This window comes from Paroedura picta, chromosome 1 (assembly GCF_049243985.1).
Source record: "Paroedura picta isolate Pp20150507F chromosome 1, Ppicta_v3.0, whole genome shotgun sequence".
Taxonomy (NCBI): domain Eukaryota; kingdom Metazoa; phylum Chordata; class Lepidosauria; order Squamata; family Gekkonidae; genus Paroedura; species Paroedura picta.
In genome coordinates, this window is record NC_135369.1 from 21,070,584 (window position 1) to 21,088,918 (window position 18,335).

General features: G+C 48.4%; 2 protein-coding genes across 3 annotated transcripts in view; one reads left to right on the forward strand and one right to left on the reverse strand.

Annotated features, from left to right (window-relative positions):
- NCSTN (nicastrin) overlaps nucleotides 1-14,253 on the reverse strand; it is a 35,078-nt gene extending 20,825 nt beyond the window's left edge. Inside the window, exons 1-7 of one of the 2 annotated variants that reach the window (XM_077325737.1) lie at nucleotides 14,046-14,253; nucleotides 10,143-10,247; nucleotides 9,070-9,193; nucleotides 6,833-6,951; nucleotides 4,814-4,959; nucleotides 4,141-4,291; nucleotides 1,349-1,455 (exon numbers count right to left, since the gene is read on the reverse strand). In XM_077325737.1, coding sequence (XP_077181852.1) covers nucleotides 1,349-1,455; nucleotides 4,141-4,291; nucleotides 4,814-4,959; nucleotides 6,833-6,951; nucleotides 9,070-9,193; nucleotides 10,143-10,247; nucleotides 14,046-14,151 — 858 coding nt within the window. In that variant the 5' untranslated portion in view covers nucleotides 14,152-14,253. Of the gene's footprint in view, nucleotides 1-1,348; nucleotides 1,459-4,140; nucleotides 4,292-4,813; nucleotides 4,960-6,832; nucleotides 6,952-9,069; nucleotides 9,194-10,142; nucleotides 10,248-14,045 lie in introns of both variants that reach the window. The other variant, XM_077325728.1, reaches the window with a different exon arrangement.
- Nucleotides 14,254-14,460: 207 nt separating this feature from the next.
- COPA (coat protein complex I subunit alpha) overlaps nucleotides 14,461-18,335 on the forward strand; it is a 48,112-nt gene continuing 44,237 nt past the window's right edge. The window contains exons 1-4 of the mRNA XM_077325714.1: nucleotides 14,461-14,617; nucleotides 15,692-15,805; nucleotides 17,345-17,418; nucleotides 18,047-18,127. Of these exons, the coding sequence (XP_077181829.1) occupies nucleotides 14,578-14,617; nucleotides 15,692-15,805; nucleotides 17,345-17,418; nucleotides 18,047-18,127 (309 nt within the window). The 5' untranslated portion in view covers nucleotides 14,461-14,577. The remainder of the gene's footprint in view (nucleotides 14,618-15,691; nucleotides 15,806-17,344; nucleotides 17,419-18,046; nucleotides 18,128-18,335) is intronic.

Genomic DNA, 18,335 nt, shown 5'->3' on the forward strand with positions numbered 1-18,335 from the left:
GTAGGCAGCTCTACTAAGGTGAGGCCCAACGAGTCCCTCCAGCTGCAGGGCCTGTTTGTTCCCTTTTCTCGGGGAGCCTTTCTGATTTGCATCCCGATTTCCCCATGAGCCATGTGAGGCCAGAGGAAATCATCAACACAGCTTTGTGCTCACAAAGAAAGGTATACAGCAGCCCACATTGTGTAAATGCAAAGGGTAAGAGGAAAATGCTTCTACGTCACCCGTGTCAACCCCAAACATCAGACCTTCACACTGAAAGGTTAAAGCTCACCCACACTGTGGTTTTCACAACCCCAGTTAATGGGCCGTTACTGAGGATTGGGTGTGAGTTCCAACCTTGCTCCCGGGGGGGGGGGGGGCGGGGGGGGGCAAACACCTACAGAGGCCAGTGGAATGTGGCTTGTGGTTGGATCTGGGATGAGAGGCCACACTCTCCTCTGCTGAAAAGGAAAAGCAGGAAAGGCAACAGCTGCTGAAAGCTCAGGCTCAGTTTGGGCGCTGTGCCAAGCCAGAGCTTCTGCTAACCGCTCCCTGCAAATGAGGGCTTAGGGCTACCTGCCTCCGTCTGTCTTCTGTCTGCTCAATCCCCAGGGCGCAATGGGACTCCCGAGGCTGACTGACGGCTATGACTGGGGGTTGTCAACAGAGATGTCACAGTAAGTTGTAGTAAGCAGAAACGTCGTGTCTGCAAATTCACTTCCACCCAGGATTTCTAATTCTGGCTCACAGCCATCTGCAAACTGGAGCTTGTTGACTCCGACATTGCCCTTGGAGTTAAACTTCCTCAATCGGGATTTCCTGAATCGAACTCAGTTGTCATTTGGACTAAACACAGGCTCACAATTAAAAGTGTGGTTTTGAGTTTCCAGGCTAGGAAGCCATGTTTTAAAGTTGTCCTCTTCTCATACACACACCCCCACCCACAGCTGCTCAACAACAATAGCCTCAACAACCGTTGGACGACTCAGACAGCATGCCAAACTACAGTTTGCCCTTGAGGTTTTAAACCACGGTTTCTAGTTTGCTGGGCAAACACAAATGCAAGATTGTTTCTCAATCCAGACGTTACACCAAGCTAGGGCTGAGGTTCCTTCTGGGAGTGAGTTCTCTCAGGAGTCAGTTTCCAGTGGTCAGCAAAGCTTCAGTTTGCTGTTGAACCAGAAGGGCTTCTCACTGCCCCACAGCCAGTGGAAAAACAAAAGAAACATTACCAAACAATTACAAGTGAGGGAACAAATGACCGAAAGGCAGAGATCAGGCCAAATTAGCCATGTGGGCTTTGGATGGCCGGCCAGCAAGGAGAATTTAACAGAGATGGGATTCTAGGCCGGGCTAACACATCACCTACTCGAGTTGCGACCATGATGACTTTCTCGGTGGAGTTCAGCTTTGAGGAAATGTTGATGGGCTTCAGGGTGCTCCACACATTGTAGTCAGAGAGTGGGTCACAGATTACTTCTAGGAGCAGACAAAAGGAAACAGTCAGGGGCAAACTTCAAGGAGCGCATGGAGGGCAGCCCTGCTGCTTCTCACACCCTACCTATGCCAAATTCAATTTGTGTTCCAGGTCATTCACTAGTAGAAGGAGGAGTCTCCAAGCGGCCTTCCCTTTCCTCTCCCCACAACAGACACCCTGTGAGGGAGGTGGAGCAGAGAAAGCCCTGATATTACTGTTCAGCACGAACAGCTTTATCAGTGCTGTGGCGATCCCAAGGTCATCCAGCTGGCTGCATGTGGGGGAGCAGGGAATCAAACCCTGCTCGCCAGATTAGAAGTCGGCGCTCCTAACTACTACACCAAGCTGAGCAGGATGGTTCTGCACCGGTTTCAAGACCTGGTGCCTACTTGGTAGAGAGGTGATTCGGATATCCTGAAAAGTGGTACACTTGATCCTGGTTCAGAAGAGGAACAAAAGGGGCTTCAGTATCAAAATCAAGGACCACTTCTTGAATGTACAGGCCTGATAAAGTTAGCCATGCTCATAATGGGCTGGATTCAGCCATCTGCTCCATGCAAGGACTGCAAATCTTCTCCCCATTTTCACCCCCTGGCCAGAAGTCCCTTTTGACTCTCAAAAAACTGATTCTTGGGGTCAGACAGGCAGCTGCAATGAGGAGGAGAAAGATGGCAAAATCCCTGACCTGCATGGACATTATTCCACACAGCTTTTCCCAGCTCAGAAAGTACAGCAGGGGGGAGGGAGCGTTGATAGGAAAGATATGCAATCTTCAGTGCCTTCCACTGATGGATCACTGGACCCAACCCAACTACCCATTGCAAGACAGCGAAGGGCTGGATCCTACAACACAGTTCTGCTAAGAACAGCATATTCCTCCAGTGTTCCAGGCAGAAGCGGAGAATCCCTGTAAGCAGAACAGTGTCACAGGAGACAAACCTTAAGAGCTTTAGAGCAGTGGTCCCCAACCCCCAGGCCAGAGACCGGTACTGGTCCATAGATCAGTCGGTACCGGGCTGCGGCTCCTCCTCATCCTCCTCCCCAGCTGCTGTCTTGGGACTGCCCTGCCACTCTGCTGCCGGATCACTTTTGGTGCTCTCCAGCAGCCACCAGGGCTGGGGCTCCCCCTCGGTATGGCACTGTGCAGCTGCTGTTGGCAGCGCCCCCCAGTGGGCGGCAGGAAGTCAGGAGCGCCGGCGGGAAAGCAAGTGGAGCAGGGGCTGAGGCGGCGGTGAAATCCCTTGGCAAAAGACTACCCTCCCCCCCGGGCCTCAGTAAAATTGTGAAGCATTGACCGGTCCCCGGTGATAAAAAGGTTGGGGACCACTGCTTTAGAGGGTAGCCATGCTCATCTGCAGGAGAACAGCTAATCTGAGCCTACTAGCATCTTAGAAACCCACAAGAATATTGGTGTATACACCTTTGAGTGTCAAAGCTATCTTTGTCGAAAGCTTATTCACCCCAAATCTTGTCGGATTCTAAGGTGCTACTGAACTGAGATCTACCAACCCTTAAGAGGTGAGAGAGGGCTATATCTCAGAGGCAGAGCATTGGCTTGGCAGATAGAACATCCCAGATTCAGTTCCCGGCATCTCCAGTTTAAAGAATCACATAGGACAGGGGTAGTCAACCTGTGGTCCTCCAGATGTCCATGGACTACAGTTCCCATGAGCCCCTGCCAGCAAACACTGTCCATGTCCATGGACTACAGTTCCCATGAGCCCCTGCCAGCAAACACTGCCAGGGGCTCATGGGAATTGCAGTCCATGGACATCTGGAGGACCACAGGTTGACTACCCCTGACGTAGGAGGTGATGTGAAGGACCTCTGCTTGAGCCCCTGGAGAGCCAATGCCAGTCTGAGTAGACAATTTTGATGCCGATGGACCAATGTCCTGATTCAGTAGGAGGCAGCTTCATGTGTGTTCACTGCTTCATGAACACCATTCGCAAAACTGGGGCTTCATATTTCATATATATGTGACTCTAAGACGAGGAAGCCTGCTGGAACCAACAGGGGCCTACCTAGTCCAGCATCCGACTTCCAGTCACATCCGAGTGGATGCTTCCTGGGAGCCCACAAGCAAGTCTCAAAGTCAGGAGTCCTTCCCATGCTGTCTGCTTGCAGTGTCTAGCAATCCAAGATACATTTCCTTCATACACAGAAATCTCCACTTAGCCACCAGAGCTAACCCACAGGCATCCCCCACGTTTCTCTGCAAAGCACCATCGTGCCTGCAGCAGAGAAGTTCATCAATCCACTAGAAAAAGAAGAGTTGGTTTTTACACCCTGCCTTTCACTGGCTGAAGGGGCCTCAAAGCAGCTTACATTCGCCTTCCCTTCCTCTCCTGACAATGGACACCCTTGTGAGGTTGGTGAGGCTGAGAGAGCTCTGACAGGACTGAGAACAGCACTATCAGCACTGTGACCAGCTCAAGGTCACCCAGCTGGCTGCATGTGGAGGAGGGGGGAAGCAAACCCAGCTCATCAGATTAGAAGCCACCGCTCTTGACCACTGCACCACACTTGCACACACCCATGACGTGAAAAAGCGCTTCCTTGGCCTCCCCTCTTTTCATTACAAAGTGCTAGTCGTTTAGTGGAAACTCAGTCTCCAACCAAGATTCAACCGAGATTTACAGCCGGCGATAAAATCCCACCCAAATCCCGACCCGCCGTCTCACCCGGATTGATGCTGAAGGTGCTCTGGAGGGAGGTGCGCCGCATGCAAGTGACTGTGCTGGTCACAGCATGCATGTGGGAGAAGAGCTGCATGGCACACAGTGGGTACTGCGGGGCGGAGCCGTTGCGAGGGAGGTTGTAGGCTTGGTAGCACTGCGGGAGAGAAAAGAAGGGGGGGGGAACAGGAATCAGACCAGCTTTCTCCAATCCAAAGAGAAATACAAGATAGCCTGTTGCAGAAAAATAAGGATTCCTGCAGCACCTTAGAACAGGGCTAGTCAACCTGTGGTCCTCCAGATGTCCATGGACTACAATTCCCATGAGCCCCTGCCAGTGTTTGCTGGCAGGGGCTCATGGGAATTGTAGTCCATGGACATCTGGAGGACCACAGGTTGACTACCCCTGCCTGTGCTATCATACCGGTTGGCCTGTCATTTGTCAGATTAAACTGGTTTCTACTAAGCTAGACCACTGATCTTTCTCAGCATCCTTTGGGCTCCAGTGCTTGGGGGAAAAACACATATCTACCTGTGAAGGTGTTGGTGCAATAACAAACAGGAGGGGGTTTACAGGCAAGCCTTCTGCTTGGTCAGACACACAGAATACATTGCCTATCTATTTCATGCATGTCTCAAAGGCGTGGGGACCCAAGCCCAAAGAAGCCATAGGCAGTACCTGCTTAATAACCTGAGTCTCGTTCTCATCTTGGAGGAGGAAGATGGGGAAACGGAAGTCCTCGTAGAAGAGGCCGTTGCCCAGCGGGTTCCACTCCATATTCTTGCAGTGAGCGAACTTAGAGCCGTATGTGCTGGAGTAGACGCCTGAGGAGCAGGGGGAGGGAAGAGGAACAAGGCAAGTGAGGGTCACTTGAAGGGCACACACTTGGAAAAGACACCCCCCCCCCTGCAAGTTGATCAAAGGTTCAGCTGCACCCTAATGTGAGTGAAAACTGGGGGCAGGGAAGCTGCCATAGTGTGAGGTGAGAAGGAGGCAGGAAGTTCTCTTCCTGCCATTGACTGAACTGCTCAGAGGTGGAGTAGGGAGGGGAGTGATCTGGAAGGAAAGAGAGAGAGAGGGCTGCAACAAATGCTTTCAAAGTCCTCCATGGTCTCTCTCTCTCTCCCTCATTATTTTCTTAAATTACTCCTTTATCCATGAAGCCTTTAGGGTAGGGGTAGTCAAACTGTGGCCCTCCAGATGTCCATGAACTACAATTCCCATGAGCCCCTGCCAGTGAAATGGCAAGGGCTCATGGGAATTGTAGTCCATGGTCATCTGGAGGGCCGCAGTTTGACTACCCCTGCTTTAGGGACTTACAGGTATCATTCCCCAGCTGAACCTTCTTGCCCAATTTCCCGTTCTTCCTCCTTTGCATCCCTTCCTGCCCTGTTGTAATCTTTCTCTTTATATATATTTTAGCTACAGATTTGTTTTCATGATGCATTTCTGTTGGATTTAATGGCCTTTAAAATGTGTTTTTATTATTTATGATGATGATGATTGATTTATAAGCTGCCCCTCTCTGCCAGTAGCAGCCAGCAACATATAAAACCCATATAAGCGGAATTAAAACTGTGAAAATAATGATCAAAATTAACAGTGCCGGAGACCTCAAGTGTTTCGGCAAATTTGCCGGCGGGGCTGATTCAATTTCAGTTTTCCTGCAGTGAGGAAGGGAAGAGGGGAGGTGGGAGGCCCATCTCGATTTCACTTTTGCTTATTTTGGTCTCAACCAGATGCCTGCTGGAAGAGTGCCGTTTTGCAGGCCCTTCGGTATTTTGATAGTTCCGACAGGGCCCGGATCTCTGCTGGCAGCTCATTCCACTAGGCTGGAGCCAGGGCCAAAAAGGCCCTGCCTCTGGTTGAGGCCAGTCATACTTCCTTGGGGCCAGAGACCACCCACAAGTGGGAATTGGCTGAGCGCACTGTTCTTCAGGGTACATAGTTGGAGTCCCTCAGGCTTGTAGGGCCTAGACCACATAAGGCCTTAAAGGTTCACACCAGTACTTTGAACCTGAGCCTGAACTCAACTGGTCAAATATGAGCCCTCAAACATGAGGGTCCTCAAAAGCAGGGGTAGTCAACCTGTGGTCCTCCAGATGTCCGTGGACTACAATTCCCATGAGCCCCTGCCAGCATTCGCTGGCAGGGACTCATGGGAATTGTAGTCCACGGACATCTGGAGGACCACAGGTTGACTACCCCTGCTCAAAAGGACCTGAGCAGCCACATTCTGCACCAGTCGTAATTTCCAGATCCAGGCCAAGGGCAGGTCCACGTAGAGCCGTCAGCTCCCATTTGGGGCCCCTTAAGGGGGCAGAAAGGCAGGGGGGATAAATGTTGTAACACAATTAGAATTGGAGCTACTGAGGGGAAAAGGCTAAAGTACTGTGCATCTTAGAGGCTGAAACGGGAACCAGTAAATCCCTGATTCATTTCTCATCCCTGCCATGAAAATCACCGGGTGACGTCTGGCAACCTGCCAGCCACGAGTTCTCCCGATAGACCTCCCAGGGTTGTACAGTATAGAAATGTTAAATATTGTAAGGGGGATCTAAGGGTGTCAATGGCACATTTTACATTTCCTTCAAGCTAGAATTCACATCTGGGTTTGCAATAGACGGTCAGTGGATCATACAGAGTGCCCTCTTTTTGGTTCTGTGGTCCACAGCCTAAGTCACGTTGTTCCCTTACCGAAGCCATCATTTGGGCATTTGGAGCCCGGAGAGAATCCGTTTGCCGGGCTGGGTTTGGCAATGGCCACAGCCACGCCGGAGACCCGTGAGCTTTCTTTGAGCTGATCCATCATGTCCCTGCGTGGAGAGAAGCACCAAGAATGACCACACGTTTTCCTTTTAAAATATTCCCTCCCTGCCGCTGACTCTTTAGGTCCACGAGCTGCCTTCCAGCATGCGCCGCTTACACCCATGTGCAGCTTGACCACATTTTGTGCAATTGGGAAAAATATAACCTGTGTGGCTGAGGTTGACATAAGGAGCTCAACCATGCTTCAAAGAAAAATAGAAGGGAAAAAGGAAAACAAAAGCAAGCAGAAAGGAAGGATACCCCCATCCCCGGGGTTTTCCATTCTTCTAGTTTAAAAAGTTTTGGTGCAACTTAGACCTGCCAGGTCCACAACTGTAGATGCCACATTCTGCTTTATCCTTTCAAAACACAAACACATCAGGGCTTTCTGCCTCTCTTCCTTCCCTGCCACAAACTATGATTTTAACTATACATACTACACTCCAAATTCTTAAAATCCAGCTATTACAGAATATTTGCTTACTTTTTGTTGGGGGGCGGGGGGGGGGAGACTGTCATTCTAACTACTGGTAACTGACATATACCGATTTTTCAGTCACTGCTGGGAACTTTTTCAAGATAAATAAAACCATTGATGGATCTAGCCACAGCTCATAACGAACCACTTCTTGTTCGTAGCTCAAGATAGGAGGGGCTGGATCCCAGAAGGTCTCTTCCATTAACAGCCGCGCCTTCCTTCCCCCAGCTAAAGCTTTCGATTTATTAGATTTTTAGTCACCCCTCTTTGGAGGCGGCTAACGTCATTTTGCGCCAAGGAAGATTAAAGGAACTGCAGATCCAGCCCTTCATTTATTTAAAAGATTTTGTTACCCTGCAACTCTTCGCTGAGGCGGCTTCCAATAAAAACAACCAGCAGACTCCCCTAAGACTTATGACCAACGTAAAAGCAAACAATACACTGAACCATGCTGGGAAAGATGCTTTAACTACTATAACAGAATACAACAGGGCTGATGTGCACCAAACAAATCTGTCCCCCCCCCAAAAAAAAATTTGCTTGGTGACTAAGCCAGCCTTTCTCAACTTTTTTACCATTGAGAAACCCCTGAAACATTCTTCGGGCTTCGAGAAACCCCAGAAGCGGTGCGATTGTGCAGAATATGGCTGGGAAGCAGAGCTGTGGGCCTGCCCGGCAGCAGTCCAAACCGAATGCAACTGGCCAACCAGAACATGGGAAAAGGCCACAGCTTGCACGCCAAACAAATTTGGGCAAATCTGAGCCATCCTTCTGAAGTCCTGGCTCTAACACAACAGCCAGACTAGCGTGCTCTATCAAGCAATGAGCAACCCACCCCATAACCGGCTGAATCCTCAGCCCCCTCTAACCAGCGTGACCCCCCCACCCCACAGCACTTCAGCCCGGCTTGGACTGAGCTACCAAAGGAAGTAAACAGTGAGGTATCACTGACTGCAGCACAGGCTCCAGTCATCCTGAGTGGAATGAGGCTGATGCTGCTGAAGATTAGTGGGCGTCAAAATTGACTTCTATAAAAAAGAAAGCTGACATGTATGCGACAAATGAGAATTACACACACAAAGCTGCCTTACACTGGATCAGGCCATTGGCACATCCCGGCCTGTATTGTCTACTCCGAACGGCAGCCTCTCTCCAGGCCTTTCAGTCTTTCACGTCACATCTAATTGGAGACGCTGGCGAAAGAACCGGGGGCCTTCTGCTTGCAAAGCTGAGTGAGGTGGCTGCGGACAGCACGGCTCATGAACACGCGGAGCTACCTTAGACCACTGGTCAGCCTGGCTCCGTGTCGTTTGTTCAGACTGGCAGCAGCTCTTCAGGGTCAGTGGCTCAGGAAGGTCAGTCCTAGCAGCTACTGCCTGAGATCTTTCCAACTGCAGATGCTGGGGATCAGACCGGCCACTTTGTGCCTCAAAGCAGGCAATCTGCCTAGACCATGGCCAATCAAACACATGAAGCTGTCTAAGGCTGAATCAGACCCTTGGTCTATCACAATCAATACTGCCTAGTCAGACTAGCAGCCACTCTCCTGGGCCTCAGACAGAGGTCTTTCACATCTCCTATTACATGGTCCATTCAGCTGGAGATGCTGGGGCCTGGACAGATCTCCTTGGAGCAGGCAATTTGTTACCTGGTAAAAAGTTCTCCATCTAGCAGCACTATGTATGGGGGATGGGGGCCCTCGGACAGCACCCACTGCACATCCTCTTGTTTCTCCACCACATGGATGACTCCGGTGTCTCCATTCATGGAGGCTGCAACAACAAAAAGAAGACAGATGTTGCTTAATACAATAGGATCCACAGATCTGAAGGATCAGCTCTCCCCTGATGATCTCTTATATCAGCTGTGGTCCTGTAGCTGTCACTTTCTGGATGTTCCCCACCACCACCCTTACGGTTATCTTCTCACCATCCACTAGAGCAGTGGTTACCAGCTTTTTCTCTATTGTGACCCACCAATCCAAATATACTTGGTATGGTGAACCATCCAGGGCTAACCCAAAAATTTTTGGGTCCCTAGATCAGCCATTATTGTTTTTTGTGATATAATTTGGCAGTTTTTCAGCTATCATATCTAACTTGCAAATATCACTCTGAAAAGTAGATTAAAATATTTATCTATGGGACTGCTTACCTCCTTATGCCCCCTGCAGGGTGCTTTGCTCTGCGAGTATGAATTTGCTGATGTTCCTGGGTCCCCGGGAAGTGCACTTGGCCTCAGCCAGGACCTTTTTGGTCCTGCCCCCTACCTGGTGGAATGAGCTGCCAGAGGAGCTGCAGGTCATGTCAGAACTTTCTGGGTCCCACAGGGCCTGCAAGATGGAGCTCTTCCACCAGGTATTTGGTTGAGGCAATGTGATAAGTTCTGGGGAAATTAGACTGCCCCCCCCAGTTGCCAGGCTTAGGTACTAGATCAGCAGGAACTCCCCCAAAGTGTTTCCATCCTCAGTTGTTCTAACATCTGATTCAACAGCATTAGAGGTCTGAGTGAATTAAATTTCTTCCCACCATCTGGCCTTGTGCAATATTAGGATGTTTTATTGGGCTGTTGTTTTATGAATTGTAATTTTACTGTTTTATCATACATGTTGTAAACCGCCATGAGCCAAAATCTCTGAGAATAGTAGTATATAAATCAAATTATAAATAAAATAAAGACTTCCTAAGCAACTGTTCAGGGCCTCTGCTAAGATATACTCACACTGGCAGCCTATTTGATGCGTGGCATTCATTAAGCGGACACACGTAGCCGTCCTGTTCAGCGGGATGTAGATTTTCCTCTCCACAGAGTTGCACCACCCTGAGCCTGCAGAGGAAGAGACAGATTTCAGCAGCGGTCGCTTCCACCCAAGAAGCAATGACGTAAGCCAGAAGAGACCTGGCTGATGTTAATGGTGGCAATTTCTGCACAGATACCCAAGGATGTCACACTCCACCTTTGACCTACCCTCCCACCTACAGTCATAACAAGGAAAATGGGTGACAGTTCAGAAAGCTGCTTCTGAAAGCCCCTCCCTGGGCCTGCCGGGCTAATTTCAGTAATGAAGCAGAAAATGCAGCCAGTGAAACAACATCAAAGTAAGGAAGTGATGTTTTGCAATCCCCCTTTCACCATCTTGCTCAGCGTGCCTCCTCCTTGAATATACAAGGAAAGAGCTTTCCTGTTCTCAGACTTTCTCTTCAATTATACCCATATGATGATGACAAAAGCCTCAAAATGTGACAGTAAACCTACACTCCCGGGAAAACATGCGATTAGGATCCCCCAAGCGGAAGACTGCTTCATCTACCTACTGCTTGCTCATTCGTTACAACAGTCTTCCTTCCTATCTAGGAGTATTTGGCATGTCATTAAAAGTGCCAGCTGAGTTTCTGTCTGCCACAAAGCTAACGTTTTGCTAAGTTTCTTCCTCTGTGATGTTTCCCCAGAATGAGGGTAGTAGAGTTCTGGCAAATTCGTATCCCTACAGACACAGGGATCAAGTTTGCTTTCATACCCACTTCTCTTGCCAACTTTTTACCCAGTGTAACTAGCCTAACTTAGAAGAGTTGTTGTGTCAACAGAACAGGGGGTGTGAATCCAGGACAATCAGTCTGACCTTTTCAGAAGGCAACCAGACTACAAATATAATGTTTAATACAACCATCATAGCCACTCATAACATATACACAATGAAATTATACCTATTACATCTTGTCAAACAAGATTGACCCTCCTCTCCCTTTTATATTCTCTTCCTAATAAAAATAAACACATTACCTAAGATCTGAGGGAAGGGGAATATTGAAATGTAATTAATATATTCATCATAGCAACAAATAACACTGACCGGTTGAATATCAGTTTGTCTACATACTGAATTATTTGTGCACTGACCACTCAAGGGGGGGATAACCTCAGTCACCTCCCTATGATCTCTTTAAGCAGCCTTTCTCAACTTTTTTTTTTTTTTTACTGTTGAGAAACCCTTGAAATGGTCTTCAGGTTTCAAGAAACCCCCGACATGCAAGATATGGTTCGGAAGCATAGCTGTGAGCACACCCACCCGGAGTCCCTCCCCTTCCCACCCTCTCCAGGCCCACCACTGGCCATTTTGGGAGGAATAAGGGGGTGATGTGACCACATATGGTCATGTCACCTAATAAATGTTCAAAAATTAAAAAAAAATATTAAAAATTAATGAATTTCCAGCTATTTAGGAAAACCTTCCAGAGCAGTAAAAAAAAAAAAAACCTGGGTTTCACGAAACTCTGGTTGAGAAAGCCAGCTTTAAAGGAACACTGGGATACAAATACAATCATCACAATGATCACTGACAATACAAACAGCTGGATTTCATTTGGGTGGCTATTTTGGTCGGAAGCAGAAAAAACAAAGTGTGAGTCCAGTGGCTACTTTAAGACCAACAAAGCTTTATTCAATATACAAGGAGCCAAGCCTGTTGCATTCAACGGGGGGGGGGAGGGAGGTTAGATTAGGGGGGTGGAATGGAAGAACTCTGCAGATGACCTCCCCCTCCCCACAGGACCTGGATAGGCTGCAGGCAGCTGTTAGGGAACTCAGTAGCAGAGGCAGCTCTCATGCAGCAGGGATCTGCAGCCTCCAAGCCTCAGAAGGAAGTGGAAGGAGGAAGGGTGGTCAGGAGTGGGGGATGGAAGGCAACTGGCTGGCAATTGGACAGACAAGCAAACTGGTTGGAGGAGGAAGCACTCAAGGACTGCACAGCCGCCCTGAGTGGGTGTTAAGCACTGAGTGGCACTAAGCCATGAGACACGCTCCTCCTCCAAGACCTTACCAGAAATATTAAGTGGAACAGATAGGTTTTCATGTACAAACACACTTCAGATATCTACAGATATATAATACAAACAGCTGCTGAAATTCTACCTTGTATTTTGCTTCACATCTAACAGAGAACCACATGACAGAACTTAAACAGTTCCACAGGGCCTGCAAAAGGGAGCTCCTCCTCCAAGCATTTGGTTGAGGTCGACCCAAACCACCGCTTCCAATTGGCCCCCAAGTCCCCCTCACTACAACTGACACTAATCGGCTTTACCCACTGGGTCCCAGTAAGTGTTGAGCTGAGGCTCTTGCAATTTCTATTTTAAAATGTTATTGTTATGATCATATTAAGTTATTATTGTTATAATGTTATTAGTGTTATCACCTGTTACCAAATGTTATCTGTATCTTTTCCTGTTTTCTGTAAACTGCCCTGAGCCCTCTGGGAGGGCAGTATATAAATATACATAAATGCTATCTTTTTACTACATTTTTACCTCCCCCTTCCTCCAGAGAGGCCAAGGCTTCCCCCAGCCACCCTTCTGTTAGGCCTAAAATCTTCATGCAAATGCACAAAACCCAAAATAGCCAAAATTCCAATAATCCAAAATAAGTCAGGCAAAAAAACTTCTTGATGAAGTAAAGAGAACATTTTATTTGGCACAACATAGGGAAATCAAAACAGCACAGCAAAGATGGCTGAAACAGTCATCTCTGCCCTCACAGGGCCAGAGAAAAAGTTTTAATACTTTGCATTCCGTACTTCTACATTATCCATCATTGATTGGTTCAAGCAGAGACGCTAAATATTTATGATGATATTGGGTTGGCCAGATGCCAGCTCCAATTCTTGGATTCTGCTCTGTTAGATCAATAGAACTTTCATTCTAGTGTCACAGGTGGGCATCAGAAAAACATTTCCAAACTATTCTCACGGGGATGGGAATTGCCCTTGGATGGGCACATTCTTTACCTCACATAGAGAAGAATTACAATATAACGGAAGAGTGATTTGTCCCTCTAGAAACTAATGGGCTTCTTTGTAGCAGTGCTACCAGATTCCATGCAGCATGCAGTGTACGTCCTGTCTCTCCTTGCCCACTTTGGCACATCCTGACCTTCCAAATGATCTTTGTAACTTCAGTCAGCCTGGACCAGAATACATGCTGGTTATGACTCAGCTTAATAACTCTACAAATCAGTACCCAATAGTATCCTTCCTAACTATAGATCTATCTAATAGGAAATAATCCCACGGTTTCTACAACGCTAGTTTTCTCAAGCACCTTCTCTCCGGCCTCACACATTCATCCTTACAACCAACCTAAGAGGCAAATTAGCCTGAGAAAAGGCAGGAGGAGCCCAAGGTCACCCTTCTCAGCCGAATGGGAAATTGACCCTGGGCCAGCACCCTTCACCCCTCAGACTTTGGAGGTCCAGAACAAATCAAAGGGGAACACCACCTAAGTTACATTCGAGGATCAGCAGACAACACAAACGCTAAGTCGGGGGGGGGGAGACACCTGATGCATTTCAACCTGTTCTGCAGCTAAACTTTTTAAGATTCCACGAACAAGGCTCCCCCCTTCTGTCTCTCTCTGTGTGTGTTCAACCAACAGTCTCCAAAATTCAGGAGGACCCAGGCGCCTGCTCCTTCTCAGGCCAAGACCCTGGCGGGCCTCCAGAGCGGAATGGCGCTCCGTTTAAAGGGCAGCCCTTCACCCCACCCATGCCCCCACCCAAGACCCACCCACTTTCTCCCCTCCCACAAATCCTTGTGGGCGGAGCCTGACCAGGTCGTGGGGGACTTTTCCTCACCCGCCGCCAAGGCGCAGAGGAGAAGCCCTCGAAGCAACAACTCCGCGGCGCCCCTCGTTCTCCAGCTGCAGCTACTCCCCATTTCTTCTTCCTCGACAGCCGCCATCTTGCCGGCAGCTTCCGCTTCCTCCCCTCGCCCCCCTTGGTCGATCACCTCACAAAGTATGAGGGCGACGCTCTGGCCGCCACTCTATGGTTGGGAAAGGAGGAAGGGGGCGCTCTTGCCACTGCTATCCGTGGTGGCGAAGGCGGTGACTCTCTTCCCGTTCGGCCTTTTGTCTCCGGCGGTGGTTGTAGCGTTTGCTCCTCCCCTCCATTAGGGGCCGCTGTGGGAGAGGGGAAAACTATCCTGCTTGTTCTCTGTGGTGCGACGGTTACGCTCCCTGTTCTCCTCTATGATCTCCTCGGCGGAAGCGGAAGTGGAAGTGCTGCGTTGGAGGAGCCGCAGCCGTAGTGGCGGTGACGTGGAGGTGGCTGCTGCAGCGACGAGAGCGGCCGGGCCTGAGGAGGTGGTGAGGGGCGCTGGGCGACGATGCTCACCAAGTTCGAGACCAAGTCGGCTCGCGTGAAAGGTACCGAACAGGCCCTGTTCGGGGTCCTCATCTCCTTCTTTCTTGGGCGCGGTCAGATCAGGATGCGGTCTCCATAAGCACCTGTGCAGGGCTCAGGTGGGGGAGGGAAAGGGGGATGTATGTGGCAGCTGTCAGTTGAAACATTAAAAAGACCCGTGAAAGGGGACAAAAACATCTAAACGCAGGTATGTTTATTTATTCATTCGTGTAATGTATAGGTCGCCCCTCACTGTGATGTCTTGGGGCAGCGTACATGGAACAGTAGAACTAGTGCATTAAAAACATTTATAACAATATGACCAGAAGGTTTAATGAACATGAACAGGCGAACAGCAATTAAAATTCGGGGACTTTGCACATAGGGTAATAGATTGCAGCAGATCAGGTCAGAAGGGGGTGACAGCAACCGGGCGGCAGCTTTAGGTTGGGGTGTGTGGCGTGTCAGAGTTGCTTGACATGGGCCCCATGCCTGTAAATGAATATTCTCTTTTTGTGTCTTAAATCTGCCTCCATATTTTAAATATGTTGCTAGAGGTATAGAAAGAAGTATATTGCAGGAACATATAGAACATGTTATCTATATGGTACGGAAACAGCGGCATGTCCACTTTTTCTCTGTAGTAATTGCTTTTGTATAGCTTTACGTTTCAGTGCATACGTGCTGCATGCTTGAATGTTATAGGCTGCCTGTCTTGTATGTCTGTTGACGTAGTGTGCAAACTGGTGTGACACTGCAGTCCTCTGTGGCGTTAGCCTGGCCTACGGGGGGCTTGGATTGCAGTCACGCTGCACAGAATTGCACAAATAGGGGCTTGGAAAGTAGTTTTAGTCCCTAAGTGAAATATGAGAGTTAAACCAATAAATATGAGAGAGCTGTTGTAATAAGCACTGCGACAATGTGAAACCCTGATGGCACTATAAAAATTATTTTTTAAAGGGGGTATTTATTGATGTGTGTATTGGAGGTGGGTATTGATCTGGTTCCCTTTTAGGTGAATGGATTTTTTTCATATATTAAAAGAACTCCTGGGCAAAAGTGTTCCTTGGAAATCATCCTTTTATGCATTTTTGCAGGGCTTAGCTTTCATCCCAAGCGGCCCTGGATCCTAACAAGCTTGCACAATGGAGTGATCCAGCTCTGGGACTATCGGATGTGTACGCTCATCGACAAATTTGATGAACACGATGGTGAGTGGAAGCACATTCATGGGGTTAGTTATTTTAGTACATATAATCTCCAGATGGCTGTGAATCACAATGGTGCAGTACATGTTAAAATACAAGAATAAGTAGATCCAGTAGCCCTAGATAGGTCTGAGAAGTCGCTTTGGCTAGGGAAGGGTTTCTGGCATGGAGTGTCCTGTAGCACTACAAAAACCTTACCTTGGAAGTATAAAGTTCTGTCTTGTTATAAAGGGTTTGTGCTTGTTACATTAGACGCCGAGCGTCCTGATTGATTGATTGATTGATTATTTAAACTTGTATACCACCGTTTGCCAGGAGGTCTCACGGCGGTACACAATAAAACATTAAAATCACAATAAAACTCCATAAGTTCCCATTATATGATAGGCAAGAATAAAAACGATGGCGTTCTAATCCTATAACCCCCGCCTGTTCAGTCAGAGGTCATAACGTTGGTCTCACGAGAGAGGGAGCTGGCCGATGGATCTAAGGGATCCAAGATGGAGCTCAAGGAGCTACATTGAGCTAAGACACCATAACTGTTAAGCATAACTTTTAAAAATTGCATAGAATTATAGAGTTGTGAGGGGCCTCCACAGTCATCTAATCCACCCCGTTGCACAATGCAGAAACACAACTACTTGCCTACCCACAGTGATCCCAATTTCATGCCTAAATGATCCCCCTCAACAAAAATATCCAGAATCCAGTTTGGCCTAGAGGAAATTCATCTACCAGTCCCAGTGGTGATCAGCAATTCCCTGGGTATGCAAGGAGAGAGACAAACACTGGCACAAGAGACAAACACTGGCACTTCCCTTCCTGTCCACCCACCCACTCACAATCTGCCTAAGTTCATAAAATCAGCATTTCTGTCAGTTGACTATGTAGCCTCTGCTTAAAAACTTCCAAAGAATTCCACCACTGAAGGCTTGTATAGCAAACTTCTAGTCTAGAATATATAAAAATCAGCATTCATTTCTGTGTAATTTCATGTGAGTTTTCCCAATTTTGCTACTAGTATGTGTGTGTTAAACCAGTGGTCCCCAACCTGCGGGCTGCGGCCCGGTGCCGGGCCGCGGCTCCCTCTCCCCGCCCCCCCCGCAGTAAAAAACTTACCAGGTCGCAAGCTTGCGGCCCGGGAAGCTTCTTAATGCGGGAGGGCGGGGAGAGGGAATCAGGGCCGGGCTGTGCGGGCACAGCCCGCGGGCGCAGCTTGATGCGTGGGCGCAGCCCACAGGGGCGGCCCGATGCGCGGGCACGGCCCGCGGGGGCGGCCCGATGCCCTGCCGCTCCCCAGCCTCAGAAAGGTTGGGGACCACTGTGTTAAACTACACCTAGTTCTCTTTTTGTCACCTTCTCCAGTAACTCTCCTTTCACAAGGCAGCACACGTGATGGAGACCTTGCTGTTCCACCATATGTTCCACTTCAGGGTGATGCTACTAGCAGCCTATTTAGATGGTACCTAAATTATGCCTAGGTTTGTTTCAATGGACAATAGGTGTCCTCGTGACTAACCAGGATCTCTCATGACTTTTCAGGCCCTGTTAGAGGTATTGATTTTCATAAGCAGCAGCCGCTCTTCGTATCTGGAGGAGATGACTACAAAATTAAGGTAACATTTGTGGCAGAGTGAATGGAGGTAGAGGGCGGAGAGGGTGGTGGCAAAAGTAAGAATACTGTATCCGGGGGTAGCCAAACCGTGGCTCTCCAGATGTCCATGGACTACAGTTCCCATGAGCCCCTGCCACCTGTGTATGCAATTCTTATAAACGTGAGATTAATGGGAATAAGCCTTCTATGAAAGATAGCTACTGGGTTAGAAAGGTTTAAATGAGATCAAGCTCTTTCAATGATTGTTCATTGTGATTGAGAAGTCGAGTTTCCATGTTTAGAAGTCGTGTCACCTGGCAGTACCAGTAGCTTGAAAACAGCTGAGGAGAGTTGGTAACTTCATGTCCTGCTTCTGAGTTTTGAGAAGCATCTGGCTAATTTACTGTTGGAGATGGGGCAGTAGGTTAGATGGTTGCTCACCTTTGTCTAGTAGTGTGGCTCTTATGTTCTTTTATATGCAAAGATTTCAGAACCTACTCTGGGGGGAAATGGACAGGTGTGTTGCTGGAGTCTTATGGGTAGAAGGGCTATTCTAAGTGTACAACTACAGAATACATGTAGTTTCAAATGGCCATCCAGAATGGGATCAGAGCAGCTTGCCCCATGACGTCTGTTTCGCTGCTCTTCAGGTCTGGAATTACAAGCTACGCCGCTGTCTCTTCACTCTTCTGGGGCACCTGGATTACATCCGCACCACCTTCTTTCACCATGTGAGTCCCACAGAACTTTGGGTTGGATTATTTGTCCCCATTGTAGTTGAAAGGAGAACATCTACCTCTCAGCCAAAGGGTAGATTGCATTTCAGCCTTAGCTTTTGATCTGAGAAAGTGTAAGTATGGACCTTCTACAGGTTCTCTGCAAAGCATTTCTGCTCTCTGGTTATGCCAAAACCCCATGTAGCTGAAAAATGTATTATGC